The following is a 15,890-nucleotide window of genomic DNA, read 5'->3' on the forward strand; positions in this document are numbered from 1 at the left end:
TTGATTTGATATGATGTGGAAAGACACACACCTGTCTACATATACGGTTCCACAGTTGAAAGTGCCTGTCAGAGCACAAACAAGCATGAAGTCAAAGGAATTGTCTGTAGACCTCTGAGACAGGATTCTTTCGAGGCACAAATCTGGGGAAGGGTGCAGAAACATTTCTGCTACTTTGAAGGTCCCAATGAGCACTGTAGCCTCCATCATCCATAAATGGAAGAAGTTTGGCTTGACCAGGACTCTTCCTAGAGCTGGCTGCCCGTCTAAACTGAGTGATTGGGGGAGAAGGACCTTAGTCAGGGAGGTGATCAAGAACCCGATGGTCACTCTTTCAAAGCTCCAGCATTCCTCTATGAGGAGAGGAGAAAGTTCCAGAAGGACAACCATCTGTGCAGCAATCCACCAATCAGGCCTGTATGGTAGAGTGGCCAGACGGAATCCATTCCTTAAATCATCATGATCATCATCTGTCGGCTGTGGCCGAGAGACAGTCCGCAACAGAACGCCAGCAGTCGTGGTCACGTTTGGCTGTTCCCTGATCCCCCATGTTGATTCCTGAGTCATGACTGATTAGATCAGGAAAGGAAAGTTTCCTCTTGCTTGATGGCTTTGATAAAATTAGCTGTGAAACTAGCTCAGCTTTTGCTCTGTAGTAGTGACCAGCGAATTCGGCCCAGCGTTGAATAAACCGCTCGCTTAGTGGTGGAATGCCCTGAATATTTGCCTGAGTGTGGGATGTTAGGACTGTGAAAGGTTCTGTATCCTTCTGAGGAGATTTATGTAGCAGTCATCTACATGTTTGTGTAGTCGGGTGATAAGCATCCAGGTTTTCTGAGCTGTACATCACAAGTTCAGTTCTAGGACCACCCTGAACATATCAATTTTAAAATTGTTTGGGAGATTTGATCACCAGATTTGGTCCATCTTATTGCATGCTACCCAAGCCTGTGCCTTGTGAGTCTGAAAGTGCTTCCCAGAGTCCATAGTCCATGAGCCTAGGTATTCCAGTCATCAACATTATGGGCTTTCCACTTTTAATGAATTTAGTAGCAATCAGGAGTAACCAGAAAACGACTTGTGACATGTGACTTTACTGGCTGAGCCTTATAGATTGTTAGTAGGAACCTTTCGTATCAAATGTTAATTTGATGTTTCTGTTAAAAGTCTGTAAAAACTTGTGTACGATTACAAAGTGGTAACATTTTATTGGCCCACCCTGTATTTGGTCGAATCCACTGCAGAGTCAATATGTGTGGTCATATGGATTGGAGGAGTAGATGGTATTTCTCCCAGTCCTGATTGTCAGATATGGATATCACGTCACACCCGTTCAGAGAGGGGGTCAAAAGTTAAATTATTTGTGCAGTGTTTTACATTATAATATAGTAACTACATAGAAAGTTAAAGTAACATTGGCATTAAACAATGGATAGAATGTGTGTGTTTGTCTATATGTGGCCCTGCGACAGACTGGCATCCTGTCCAGGGTGTACCCCACCTCCTGCCCTATCACTGCTGGGATAGGCTCCACCCCTCCTGACCCTTAATGTGAGTAAGCGGATGAAGATGAGTGTGTGAGTGAAATGTGTGGCTTAGGATGACACCAAAACCTTTCATCTGCACTGCAAATTAGTGATGGTAAACTCCAAACACTGTTCAGGAATGTTTTGAAATCTGTTTTGAAACATTGTTCCAGAGTCCGTATCAAAATGAAAACGTGAACACTGGCACCTGATGAATGGTTCAATGACGGGCAATTTTGTGCATCCATATCACATGATAAATTTCATATTTGCAGGCTACAGTCAGCGCCGTCTGTGCATCTAATAGTGCGTACATTAAGCTCTACTACAGAAACCCTGCATGACAAAGTCTTGTGGAAGGTGCAGTCGATTATTTTCTTTAAATGTGATAGTTCCACATGCAAAAGGGAATAAAATGTACAACCCTGCTTAGAAACAAACAAGCAAACAAAACATAACTCTATCTGAATTACTGAGTGTTTGTGTTCTGGATTAAGTTTGCAAATGATTGAAGATATTGTGCAGTTGGGAGTATCCCCGCCACCACACACATACATGTACGTACACACACGCAAACACACTGAAGCTGTTCTCTGATGTGACCTTCAGAACATGCAGGCTGACATTCAATTATCGCCCTGTCAGTGGCCCATCCAGCCCAGCGGCTGCACGCCCTTGAGGTTTTCTCTCCAGCCTTCGTCCGGTCTCTATTTCATTACATGGTTGCACCGGGAGCTCCGTCCGGTCTAAATGGGATCTCCTATCCTCCTCACAGATTGCCGTTCTCCATGTATCCTGTATAAAATCTCAAACTACGCTGAGAAATGATGACTCTTTTTCATCAGCACAGTCAAAACCAAACTGGAGAGAAATATTGGATTTTAGTTTTTCCACTTGAAATATTGCGCTACTGTCGAAAGAAGGAATTTAGGAACCAGAAAAAACAAGTGAGGCTCATTTAAAATGCTCTCTTATTGGACTCTCTGTGTTAATTTTTTTCTGTAATATTCCACAGTTTGTTATTGGACCTCATTACTGTCAAAACATTTCGGAGGCACCGCTCTGCCTGATGATTGCCCAGAATTAGGCTGAGTGTGTGTTTACAGTAGGAATGTGTAACTGTTACTGAACATGCAGTGCTGTGTGCTTTTTGTGTAAAAGGAATTTCCAGCACTACAACTTCTAAAAGCTCAGAGTGGAAGTCTCTGGTGGATTTAACCCCGAGTGACGTCAATGTTCAGCTCTGACCGGTCGTACGCTGGCCGGGACAGCTGCTGATTGACCTCCAATGACTTTTATGGGTTTACCATGTTTGTTACAGCAGTTCCCATGCATTGCAGTGACGTTTTGGCAAGTGGCGGTGGACTATTGAGGTGGTTGACAGAGGTAGGGGTGAGGAAAGCTGATGACACAATAGCAAAATGCTCTGCGGCCTAGACTGAAGAGTTTTGTGGGACTCAGCCCTTAGAAGGCTGCAGACGCTGAACTGGGACAGAATGTATTGCCTTCACAACCTCAAAATATTGTACTTGTCCAACTGGCCACTTTGATATTCCAGCAGCGAGCATGACAATTGACCTTTCTGTTTTATTTGGACATAACCATATGAGCAAGGATTTGTGTTTATTGCAGAGCTTACACTGGATGGTCAAAAATTTCAGGATGGTGGTGTTATTTTTCCCCCCAGTTCTTTCTGTAATACTGCCCCTTACAAAGCGCAAACTCAAACTCTTCCACACTTTTAAATTTAATCAAAGTCACAGCAAAAATAATCAGGCCTGGGCCCTGCAAGAACTTCTCTTACAGACAAGATCTACTCTTACAGAACCCTGGACAATGGATACAAGCAGTTTTTATACAGGATTACATATGCGTAACAAAGGCGGACCTTATTTCGCAAAGTCCTTCTCTTATTGGCCCCCGTGGGCATTCAAGGGAGGTCCATCCCCCTGCCCCAGGCCCGCACAATAACGGGAGACATATGATTTATAATTGTAACCTAACTCTCGTTATCCTAAGTGGTACAAACTGGTTAAATCCAGTTGTACATGCACATACCAAAGAAGAACAAAGGAAAGTGAGAATAAGAATGAAACCAAAAATATAACCCTACATATAATAACTACCTTGATACCAAAAGAAATACAGAAAACAAATAACAGTGGCGCCATATCTCTTCTGAGGATTCTTGGGTACTGGTGGAATGACTTTGTGTCAAATGAATAGTTACTTATGAAGACTCAGATGGAGGAAGATGTCAGTTGCAACCTTTTGGATATGTTTTGTGTTTCCTCATGTGTGAGATCCAGCACTCAGATGCCTCAGTGTTGAGAATTCCATTGGCTGAAGAAGGTCTAGGACATGCCCATGCATTCTTCTGGCTGGAGCAGATTGATAGTTACTGCAGAGAGATTAGGGCGGATCAGTTGTCTGCCTGGATGGTTACCACATCATTCTTCTAGGCTTGACTTAACTTGTTCCACAATGTGATGTCGGTCAGCAGCTGGCGGTGGATGGCGCAGTCATCCAACAGTTCAACTCTACAGTAAAAGTGTTTTTTGCTTTTGACTGCCCCTAGTAGCTCGGGGTCACCAGTAGATCCAGTACAGATTGAGATTGGATACAGTATCACCTTTCTTTGTGGTGAAATGTGTGCAACTCCTTGTGTTCCAAAAGAGTTTCCCAGCCAGATAGCAGTCAGGACCAACTCTGCTTAACTCCAGACACCTGTTGGTATCAGGAGTGCACACAGGTGAATGGAGAAGCACTAAAGTACACTTTGCAGAATCTACAGGGAGGAACGTGTGCATGGATTGGAAGTTGTATTTTGATTTTCTCGAAAACGTTGCTGTTAATAAATTCATGAGGCGTAAATCCTCCACGTGCTGAGGCTGCTTATCCGTCTTTTGGGCCAAATCGCTCTGTGACTGACATAGATTTTTTTCAGCAGGCTTGTGTCTTGGTATCTTTCGAGGGTTTCCGCTCTCAGCAGTTTGAGTAGACATTTACAGGGTATCGATCCTGTTGCCGTGTGCAGAAGGGTTTCTTTGGAACATAGTCCACGTGGATCCTTTGACATACTTTTAACTGTCTGTGTTTATGTCGTGTTGGGAACATAAATATTGTCTCCTGAATGATGACCAATAAACTCTCCTGGGTCACTGTGTCACCATTATGGAGATGAAAACGACAAAAGTGGCGACCAAGCCGGGGCTGATTGTCCCCTTGTGAGTATCTCATAAAAAGATGGAAGAATTATTAACCCAACAATATTTTATGTAAAATCTTTATCGTTCTTGGCTCTCCTTGCCATTGCCATCCAAACACGATGTCAGCCAGAAAATTGAACCGGTGAACTTTTGCCACCTGAACGTTCCGCAGAGGAAAAACAATGGAGCTGAAGAGCAGCACCTTTGGGGTTTGAGCTCGTGCCTCACGTCAAGTGACTCGACTTACTTAAACCGAACAATGTAGCCACTGTGTTTGATTATGAACAGCAGCACGTGTCGCCTGCAGCCAGACCAAAGCCTCTACCACAAACCGTGGAATCAGATGCCTGAAACCGTCTGCAGGAGGCACAAACAAACATCCACATGCCTGTTTTTGATGTCTTTAGAAAGCTGTAGTTGTTTTAATTGCTGTGAAATTGCGCAGATGCACACAAATGTGAGCGCCGCAATCACAGTTACAGGGTGGTCACACTCACCGCATGCAAGTCGTAATGTTATTGGTACAATTTACTGGGATGTGCATGTTTGCATGTGTGAGCTAAAGAATATCTAGTAGAGTGGTGATTCTCAAAGCATGGGCCGAGGCCCCATGGTACGTGTGGGTATTCCAAGTTGGTATTGAACGGTCATTAAAATAAGTCAGTTTAAACCTCTTTGACTTTCAGTTTTGTAAAAGTGTAAAATTGCCCAAAAAATGTGTGATATTTATAAAATGTAATCAGAAGTAATAAAATTAAATCACAGGGTTAATATTACATGTTATTTTTTATTTATGTGACAGAGTTTCACATAGTATGAAAATTCTCAACCATTGTTTCTCATGTTGTTCAAAGTTTTGGAATGGATATTTAGCATGAATATTTTGCTCCATGTTCAATTTTGTGGAGCGTTAACGTCAGCGCAAGGTGTCACAGTGTTGCTGCGTTTATGGTGATGGAAGCAGAAATTGCCCATAAATGTTGTTGGCTATTTCACCACCTCACTGTGTCTAGTAATTGGGCAGCGCAGTCTCATTTGGGGCAGGCGCTAAAGGGGTAAAATATGACGTAATTTCTGTACTTCCGTGGTACAAACCACGGCATTTTCAATGTGTTTTTGGTCAAATTACATGCAAACAAAGTGAAAATGCAAAGAAAAAGTGACAGTGCAGTGGGAAAGTGGACATGTGTTGTGGTTCGTTTATGATCCGGAGCACAAATGTGTTGAGGTGGTTTTGCAGGCGAGAGAATGGAGATACTCTGGTTAGCTGTGTAGGCTAACACTTTCCAACACAACGTCTCCCACCTCCTCGCCTTTTCTTCGTCATCGGGAACCAAAAAAAACAAAAACCTTTTCGGGACTGCTTTGGTTACTGCAGCCAAAAACCAAAACAGTACACCATTTATCCGTGCGAAGTTATGCTGTGTATAGTAAATGGAGGTCCCCGTAAGTGGTCAAATCCCACAATATCACGGAGGATTCAAATGAGACTACAATGTCCTGTTAGTTTTAAACATTAACAGATCACCTGCAATGTGAATTTTAACACAAAGCTGGATCATACAAAATACATTCTCTTCGTGTAATTGTTCATTTATTATTAACATAGGGACTGTGCTAGCCAACCTCGCTCAGCGCTTCATATTATGTAGCGGGCTCAAAAATGAGATTACTGAATTAAATTTTCAACAAATAATATATTCTGCTGGTATGTGTTTATAATGTTCGGCACATATACTCAACAAAAATATAAATACAACACTTTTGGTTTTGCTCCCATTTTGTATGAGATTAACTCAACGATCTAAAACATTTTCCACATACACAATATCACCATTTCCCTCAAATACTGTGCACAAACCAGTCTAAATCTGTGATATTGAGCACTTCTCCTTTGCTGAGATAATCCATCCCACCTCACAGGTGTGCCATACCAAGATGCTGATTAGACACCATGATTAGTGCACAGGTGTGCCTTAGACTGCCCACAATAAAAGGCCACTCTGAAAGGTGCAGTTTTGTTTTATTGGGGGGGGGATACCAGTCAGTATCTGGTGTGACCACCATTTGCCTCATGCAGTGCAACACATCTCCTTCGCATCATCCGTGAAGAGAACACCTCTCCAACGTGCCAAACGGCAGCAAATGTGAGCATTTGCCCACTCAAATCGGTTACGACGACGAACTGGAGTCAGGTCGAGACCCCGATGAGGACGACGAGCATGCAGATGAGCTTCCCTGAGACAGTTTCTGACAGTTTGTGCAGAAATTCTTTGGTTATGCAAACCGATTGTTCCAGCAGCTGTCCGAGTGGCTGGTCTCAGATGATCTTGGAGGTGAACATGCTGGATGTGGAGGTCCTGGGCTGGTGTGGTTACACGTGGTCTGCGGTTGTGAGGCTGGTTGGATGTACTGCCAAATTCTCTGAAACGCCTTTGGAGACGGCTTATGGTAGAGAAATGAACATTCAATACATGAGCAACAGCTCTGGTTGACATTCCTGCTGTCAGCATGCCAATTGCACGCTCCTTCAAATCTTGCGACATCTGTGGCATTGTGCTGTGTGATAAAACTGCACCTTTCAGAGTGGCCTTTTATTGTGGGCAGTCTAAGGCACACCTGTGCACTAATCATGGTGTCTAATCAGCATCTTGATATGGCACACCTGTGAGGTGGGATGGATTATCTCAGCAAAGGAGAAGTGCCCACTATCACAGATTTAGACTGGTTTGTGAACAATATTTGAGGGAAATGGTGATATTGTGTATGTGGAAAAAGTTTTAGATCTTTGAGTTCATCTCATAGAAAATGGGAGCAAAACCAAAAGTGTTGCATTTATATTTTTGTTGAGTGTATCTAGTTTTCTGTTTTACTCAATTTATTTTATGTAAATATGTATATGATTTGCCACTAATAATTGTCAAATAAAAACTATATCATTGATCTATAGCATTTTACCCAAGATGATGAGTAAAGCATTTAATGTTTGGAACAAACAAAAACAAATACTTCAGGAAAAACTACATTGAAATACAAACCATAAAGTCCCAGAATCAATTTAATAACTGTATTTTCTGGAGTATAAGTCACAGAATTATTTTTTTTTTTTTGGAATTTGGGAGGCCATTTTTATTGTAGTGTTTCCAATACTGGGCCAGCACTCCATGTTTATATCAAATAACATTCAATATGTTGTCTATCGGACATTTATTAGCTCTTCTGACTTATTTTTGGAATTTAGAAGTCTTTTTTGCACACACCACAAGCTGAGAATTTCCTGCAAAATTCCAGGGTTCAGTTGTCCAGCTTCATGTCCATCTGATGTTTTCTGTTGTCCAAACTGCATTAAATAACATCCAGTATGTTGTTCATCTTGCTTATTTTTAGGGTTTTAAATGTCCTTATGTTATGTAACAGCACATGCTGGGATGTGCACATATGCTACACCAATCTTCTGTTTGTTGTTAAAAAGTGAGTACTACATATGGAAAAAGAAGTGTGACTGTTTTTCCTCTTGAAGAGCAATTTTCCGACCGGTGTGATTTAAACTTTGGCGCAACTTCTACTATGGAAAATAAGATGCTGTATAATAAAGCACATTGAAAGCATCACTTTTACAACCAGTTTTCTTAAGACAAGTCGGAGAGGGTCGACACAAGGTTTCCAAATCACTGAAGAATATTTTAATCAAAATTTATGCATTTCTGCAAAGCAAACACTAGAGCTGAACAAAAAGAGCAAATCTTTACTAAAATTACTATAATTACTAAAATTAAGCTTCAACAGTGCATGTTCAGGTGTTAATTTGTTTTCTTGGTTGTCCTTAAAGCAGAGGTTTCGAACGTGTAGGCCGAGGGCTGGTTACAGCCTGCAAGACAAATATCCTGTGACACGTGGTGTCATTTATTATCGATCTGACCCACAGAACTTCCCTTCTCGAGTTTCATGTTTCACTTTTTCCATGCTACAGTCACACTGTCACCACCAACAAGGAAGTAACATTTTCAGTGCTGCGTTTATTAGCATTATGCAAAAACTGTTTTACCAATTCACTTGAAACTAGGTAGAAGTTTAGGGTATGAAGATCGGAGGAAACCATTAACTTTTGGAGCAGATCTGTTTCAGGGGCGGATCACGTTTTTTTTTTTCTCTCTCTCTCTTTTTTTTTTACACTTTATTTTTATTTATTTGCTTATTTATTTCACTTTCATAAAGTACATGGATTAATTATTTTTTCCATCTTTTTTAAAGGTGCAGATCCAGCATTTTTCTTTTTTATTCCCTTTTTTAAAAGTGGGGGGGATCCAAGAATTAGTTCATGTATTTATTTAGTATTATTATATTTATCTTACTTTTACTTTTTAAATGGATAATAAAGTCCACCTTGGCCTATACCTCACTGTTTTAACACTTTCAACAAGTTTTGACATAAATGGTTTGGTAATTTGCAAAGTGCAAGAGAGTGCAGTGAGGCAAAAGCAAAGTGAACTGGGGCAAGATAACTAAGTTGCTTACAAACCAATGGTGCAATGCAAGTTAAGTAAAACAAAAGGGGAAACAAAACTAGGAAATAATGTGACTAATTCAAATAGTGGGAAACAAGAAGATCTATGATTATAATTGAAACTAGAACAGGGACTGATACAGATTAAAGTATAAAAATAAAATGCAATAACCGATAAAGAGCTGGCAAATCAGATTACAAGATGAGCAGATAACTGACATGAAACGAAACCAGTGACTACAGAATAATGCAATGAATAAAACAAGGTAACTGATAAGCAGAAAATGCAATAAATAACAAATGGAACATGATATGAAAAGAAATAATGAAGGTGAATAATAACCAAAACCTGTAACTAAAGCTTAATACAAGAAATGTGATAAACAGAACTAAACTTAAAGGACCAGGAGTGAAAAAAACAATAATCAACGATATAATAAATAACCAATAGATAACCAAAGAAAGAATCCGTGATGAAAGTGTAACACAAAGAAAAGCAATGAATAACTGAAAGACTGCAAACTAAATAATAAGGTAAAGAATGAAACCAGTGACTAAATAGTAAACAAAGCAAAGAAATAAACAGAACAGAACTGAGACTAACATGATAAAGTATAAACTAATGAAAGGTAAAACCAGAAAATCAAGGAGGAAATAAGGCATTGAACAAAGACCTGACCCCTGAGCCGGGGCTGAGCATGACAATTCATAAGGAGCTCAATGTTACAACATGAGAGGAAAAAATAAATTGTGCTTTTTTTCAGGGAACTCTGTTAGAACACAATGTTGAAAATAGTGTGAAAAATAGTGTTGCATTGTTCGCCGTTTAACAGTCTGTGGTATACATGTTTGGTGGACTCAAAACCAGAAGGTCCTTGGTTCGATTCCTCATCAGACAGGAAAGTCATCGCTGTCTCTTGGGCAAAGTCCTTAATTGCCATCTCCAAGTTACTCCTGATGTGCATGACAGCGTGCTGACAGCAGTGTGTGTGTGTGTGTGTGTGTGTGTGTGTGTGTGTGTGTGTGTGTGGCATCATTGCAAAACACTTTAAGTACCTGCATCAAATGGAAAGGTGCTGTAGAAATACTGTCCCTTTATGATATCATACTGGACTCAATCGGCTCATCTTTTTGTGTTCATTATTAATATTCAGATCTGTGTATCATTAATGAAAATTTAAATTGACAGTCGATTGAGTCACACTTTTAATCAAAGAGTCATGAAGCTGATTGCAGGACACACATAGAGATCATATCTTCACTCTGGAAAGGTGTAATTTGATTAAATCTACTGTTTTTCTGATTAAACTCTGTGGTTGATCAATCAAATAAAGTGGATTAATTCTGTTAAAGGATGATGCAGATTAAATGGGAGAAAACAGTCTGGCAGTGATGCATATGGAATTTAGGGGAGGAGTTAAAGTTTTATATTCTTTCAGAATGAATAAATGGATGGCAGTATGGGTGTGTTCACATTACTGATGAAATTGAACTGAATCTGTCCTTCACCAAAAATCAGAAACAAGTCAGATCTAGAACCACATAGGCTACATTCACATTACTCTATGAAGTGATTTGAAACTGATTTGTTTTATTTTCGTCAATTATGACTTTTTAATTATTATTATTTTTAATCTGCCCAGTTCACATTTATGTCTGTGTGTCAAGTGACCCATCTGACAGCATTTACATCCCCAGAGATCAGACACAAATCTGTTAATTTATTTTATCCTATTTGATCTTTTTCCAAAGGAGACCAGAAAGAAATCACACCTAGAATCAGATTTCAATCAGAGACACTCGAGTCAAATCAGTGACTGCTGTGAAATCGCACCGCAAGAATGGTCACACGTGAAATATGTGGATTAATATTTTTGGGGCTTGTGAGTTAACTACGAGTGACAGGATAACAAACCTAAATGAAGCAATCAATGCGAGTGACGGAAAGCAACTTCGGTGCTTAACATGAACTGATGTAGGATTTTTAAATGATCAAATCTTAAAACTAAAACTACTCAAAAAAAAAAAAATCCCAGTGTGAACGTACGTTCACACTGCAGGCTGAAGTGGCATGACCTTTCAGTCATCTGATAGGTCAGCGCTCGGCAGCGTGCCTGGACCTTCATGGCAAAACGCCAGCACCTGTGCCACTCATAGTAAAGCTCATCTGAGCAGCAGCCAGCGATGATCAATGGAGCCCTTTGGTAGCTCATTCACACTGTGCAATGTGGCTTCATCGCAAAACACCAGCAGATGCAGGCGACGGATAACGATTCTGCAGAAGGACGAGAAAAGCCGATGATCTGCGTTGTTACGTTCACAAACCGCAGGAACAGTTTTGGTCCTTGGTTACAGCTGCGGCTTATTGTCATCGTCCTGCTCACTGTAATTATTTTTACTATTATTTCAGTAGACAGGACTGTTGTTTACCAACAGAGTAAACAACATAATTATAATTAATTATAATAAATTATAATAAATCTAATTATAATTACATTTATTATGATCATGCTGTCTGAGAGGAGAGAAAGGAGTCTGACATCCTACAGCTTATTTAGTTCATAGCAGCAATGCAAAGAAGTCTTAAAGTGGTCACGCTGTGTCAAATCTATTTTTCCCCGTTAAACACGGTTGGAGTTTGGAGTTAAATATCCTCAAAGTATCACAATCTTATGTCCACTTTTCCAAATGGTCCTGCTATAGGAAACATCTGTGCCTGAAACGGCTCGTTTTAGATATCCGTGACACATGCCGCAGATATATTTCAGCAAAACAAACAGACAAACAAACAGTGGCTTTTTCAAATTGAGAGGGGGCGTGGCCAGCAGCATCTCCTTTCCAATTAAAGGGCTACAGCCTTCAAAACAGCTTATTTCTGGCATACCTAAAAATTAGCTTTTCTATGAGATTCTCTGATTTATTTCAGTCTTTGTCTGCTGTGTGGTTATTGTGTTGCAGTGACCATGTTTTACTTTGTGAGCATGTTGTTCGCGTTGTGCTCCATTGAGGCAGACGTTCAGATTTCCTGCTTGTTGTGAACACTGCCTCTCCTGATCCCAGGTGCCCACGGAGTGAGAGAGGAGCCCCGGTTTGTGACGGCGCGAGCTGGAGAGAGCGTGATCCTGGGGTGTGACGTGTCCCCTCCCCTGGATGGCCAGCAGCCCCCCTATGTAGTGGAGTGGTTCAAGTTCGGAGTGCCTATTCCTTTCTTCATCAACTTCCGCTTTTATCCTCCTCATGTGGACCCAGAGTACACAGGTAAGACCTCTGTGCTGCCTTCCTCATATAAGCTTTTATAAAGTACCTTTTGCAGTATATCGCAGTATTACTTGGGCTGAGACGATACATTTATCTCCTGGTATGATACATGTTCCAGTACTTGCGTAATGCACAAGTATTGCAATTTGATATTATAGTGTCCTGTGATTTTTCTTTTTAACAGTAGAACATAGGGCAAACTTACATAATAAACTTGTACAATCTGTATATCATAAATTGCAGGGAACTCTGCAATATGTTGAATTATTTTTTTCAGAATTCTCAGATAAAGTCTACAATACTTTGCGCCCTCTGCTGAATGAAAGTGGTACTACATTTCCACCTTGTTTCCACCAGCAGATGACTTTCAATTAGATTCTGGACTTCTAAAAATCAATTCTCAAGTCATAAAGTTAAATATCGTGATATCATATCATTTTTTTCCCTACCTGGGAAATTACAGCAAATTTTATTGCTGGTAGTTTCTGAAATTTTACAAATGACATGATTTTACTCATGACATTGCTGCATTCAATGAAAAATGGTAACTCAGAATTTCCATATTACCACCAGGAAAATACTTTAATAAAGCACTGTTGAAGCGTTACTCTCCCAGTTGAGTCATTTTGACAAATTCAATAAGTGTTGTAATTTTAACTAATGTTATAGTGCAGCGGCTAAGAGAATATTTAGAGCAAAATCGTGCAAATAGTGATATAAGCACCAAAGGTGGCACAAATACTCCTTATCAATCAATCAATCAATTTTATTTATATAGCGCCAAATCACAACAAACAGTTGCCCCATGGCGCTTTATATTGTAAGGCAAGGCCATACAATAATTACGTAAAAACCCCAATGGTCAAAACAACCCCCTGTGAGCGTTGCTGTACGCCATGCGGCACCGCCGCGACGCGCGAAGCCTCCACTCCTCTTCCATGACAAAAACTCCTGTAACAGTGGAATGTGCCGTTCATTGTGCCGAGGAATTCCGCGCAACGCGAACGCCGTGATGAAGCCTCACGGGACATGTTCTGGCATGTCCAGGCACATCCACAATTTCTCGGATAATCACTCGATGGAAAAACCACCGACAGCTGTCTGAACGCCATCTCAAAGCCATCCTGTGAGACCAAAATGGAGGTGGTTTTGTCTCGCTCCAGTAGCGAATCCATCGTGACGCGCGAAGCCTCCGCTCGGCTTTCCATGACAAAATCTCTTGTTAAAAGTGAAATCTGCTGGAAAATGGCTGATGTCCAGCTCTTGTGATAACCAGAGAAAGTGCACACGACGGTCCCGGCTCCACAGAGCCATCCGTTTAGAAATGATCCGGTGGTTTGTGGCTCTCGATGGCGGCACAGAGCGCGGCGCGCCGAGCGTCCTTAAAGCTGGAGTAACAGTCCTTATTCTCTGTGAAGCCCGTAAAATTTTCACCAAAGCCAGATACATTTTTCTAATGGTTTCCAGCTGCCAGTCTCTAAAGGTTTCTGAAAAAATTCTGATGGAAAAAAAGCCCAAATCATTCCGCCATTTCCTGACAATGAAAATCCCGCAGAGGGGCTGGACCACTCCTCACTCAAAGCCTGCTCACAGGCGAATGACCACAGCCGACAGGGTGGAAAACACGCATGCGCACGAGGGTTCAAGCTTGTCTGACGCAATCACACGTGATTCAAATCCATATGGTTTTTGAAAAAAATAATAAGGTCGGATACTTTTCTAATAGACCTTGTATGTCACCCTGTAACATGATAACTAAGCATGATACATGGTGCAAACTATTCCTTTTTAAAACCCTGTTACCTCAACTAATAATTTGCATCATTTTTTTACCAAAATTGGAGCAACTTTAACTTTGACCCCTGTACAAACTGAAACTGACCTTTGTCACCATTTTTGCTGTTTTTACCCCATAACTCCTAATCATTCAGTCATAGATAGCCCAATCTATAACTTTTTGGAATCTTTACGATCACACAAATAACGTGGTGTAGTTTTCAAAATGATTTCAGTATTTTTAATTTTGACCCCTGTGTAATTCTTCAATTTACCCTACCTGGCCACCTACTGAAAATTCAAGTGGCCAGTCGGTTTGTTCAAAAGAGCAATGTCTAAGGAGTATTTGTGCCAACCTTTGGTGCTTGTATCACCATTTGCACGATTGTTTCAGTTATCTGCTGCACGATTACTAGTACGTCCCTTCGGTTGCTCCCTTGTTTGCACTCGGGGTCGCCACAGCAAATCCAAGGTGGATCTGCATGTTGAATTGGCACAGGTTTTACGCCGGATGCCCTCCTGACGCAACTCCACATACATGGAGAAATGTGGCAGGGGTGGGATTTGAAACCCGGAACCTTCTGCACTGAAACCAAGCGCATTAACCAATGGCTACTAAAAAAACTGAGTGATAAAAAAAAAAAAGCAATCTATTGCTTCACTGCTTCACCACAGGGAGCTTTGGCAGCTGCTCTCCACTGGTGCACTTTTAGCACAAACCACATGAATTTGCCAGGAAACATCTCACTTGAGTTTGATTTCTTAAGAGCAGTGCACTAGATTCCTGACCACTACAGTTCTTAAAGTTGATGACAGGTGGCAACGTGATTGAGTTATTATGTACAGACACACCCTGACTTGATTACAAGAATATATACATCTTCACACATCATCACACTCAAATTCCATACAGTGTAAATAGCAGTGTGATGTTAGACACACCCCAACTGCACTTGGGCTATGTGCTTTAGACAAAGCGCCATATATTGTCAAGATAGGGCCCTCTGTGTCTGCCATATTGCTCGGCTAAGTTATAGTCATTCTGAAATGTGGTGCACACAGAACAGCTTTAAATTAGTTAAAAAGCAGACCTGAATTGCAAAAGGATAAAATGATTGTTGGGCAGTCTTTGACCTGAACTTATAGATGTTTTTGTTTTGGGTTTTTTTATGAACTGTAAGATTCAGAAAAAAAGCCTCGACTGACTTCTGGCCTTTTGTCGTTTAATATTGATGCAAGTTAGAAGCGATGACATTTTCCCGCTGGCTACATGCACTCCGCCGTTCGTGCATGTCCACGTTCACTGTATTAAAACCAAAACAATGCCCATAGGGTGTAAAACTGTTCTGATTCTGACCTGGACGATTGTGATTTCAATAACATAAAGTTTGTCAGCCTGCGTAATCAAACATTTTAGTGCAGCAAACGTGAGGATGTGTTCCTGCAAACCTTCGTGGATTCCTGCAGCGCTCGAGTCATCCTGGAAATGTCTAGATTAGATTTCCTTCTCTGCTGCAAAGCTAATTATGAGGCCAGTGCCGTTTATAGCGTGTGCTGTATATATTATAGTGCTGCTGTGCATCAACCCTGTTTCATTCTTGACTAGAGCACCGCGCT

At 40.9% G+C, this 15,890-nt stretch overlaps 1 protein-coding gene across 3 annotated transcripts in view; it reads left to right on the top strand.

Moving 5' to 3' along the window:
* Positions 1-15,890, top strand: part of igsf9ba (immunoglobulin superfamily, member 9Ba) — a 189,937-nt gene that overhangs the window by 58,628 nt on the left and 115,419 nt on the right. For all 3 annotated transcript variants that reach the window (XM_034169130.1, XM_034169128.1, XM_034169129.1), the window contains exon 2: positions 12,300-12,497. In XM_034169130.1, the coding sequence (XP_034025021.1) occupies positions 12,300-12,497 (198 nt within the window). The remainder of the gene's footprint in view (positions 1-12,299; positions 12,498-15,890) is intronic.

The sequence above is a fragment of the Thalassophryne amazonica genome, chromosome 4, assembly GCF_902500255.1.
Source record: "Thalassophryne amazonica chromosome 4, fThaAma1.1, whole genome shotgun sequence".
NCBI lineage: Eukaryota > Metazoa > Chordata > Actinopteri > Batrachoidiformes > Batrachoididae > Thalassophryne > Thalassophryne amazonica.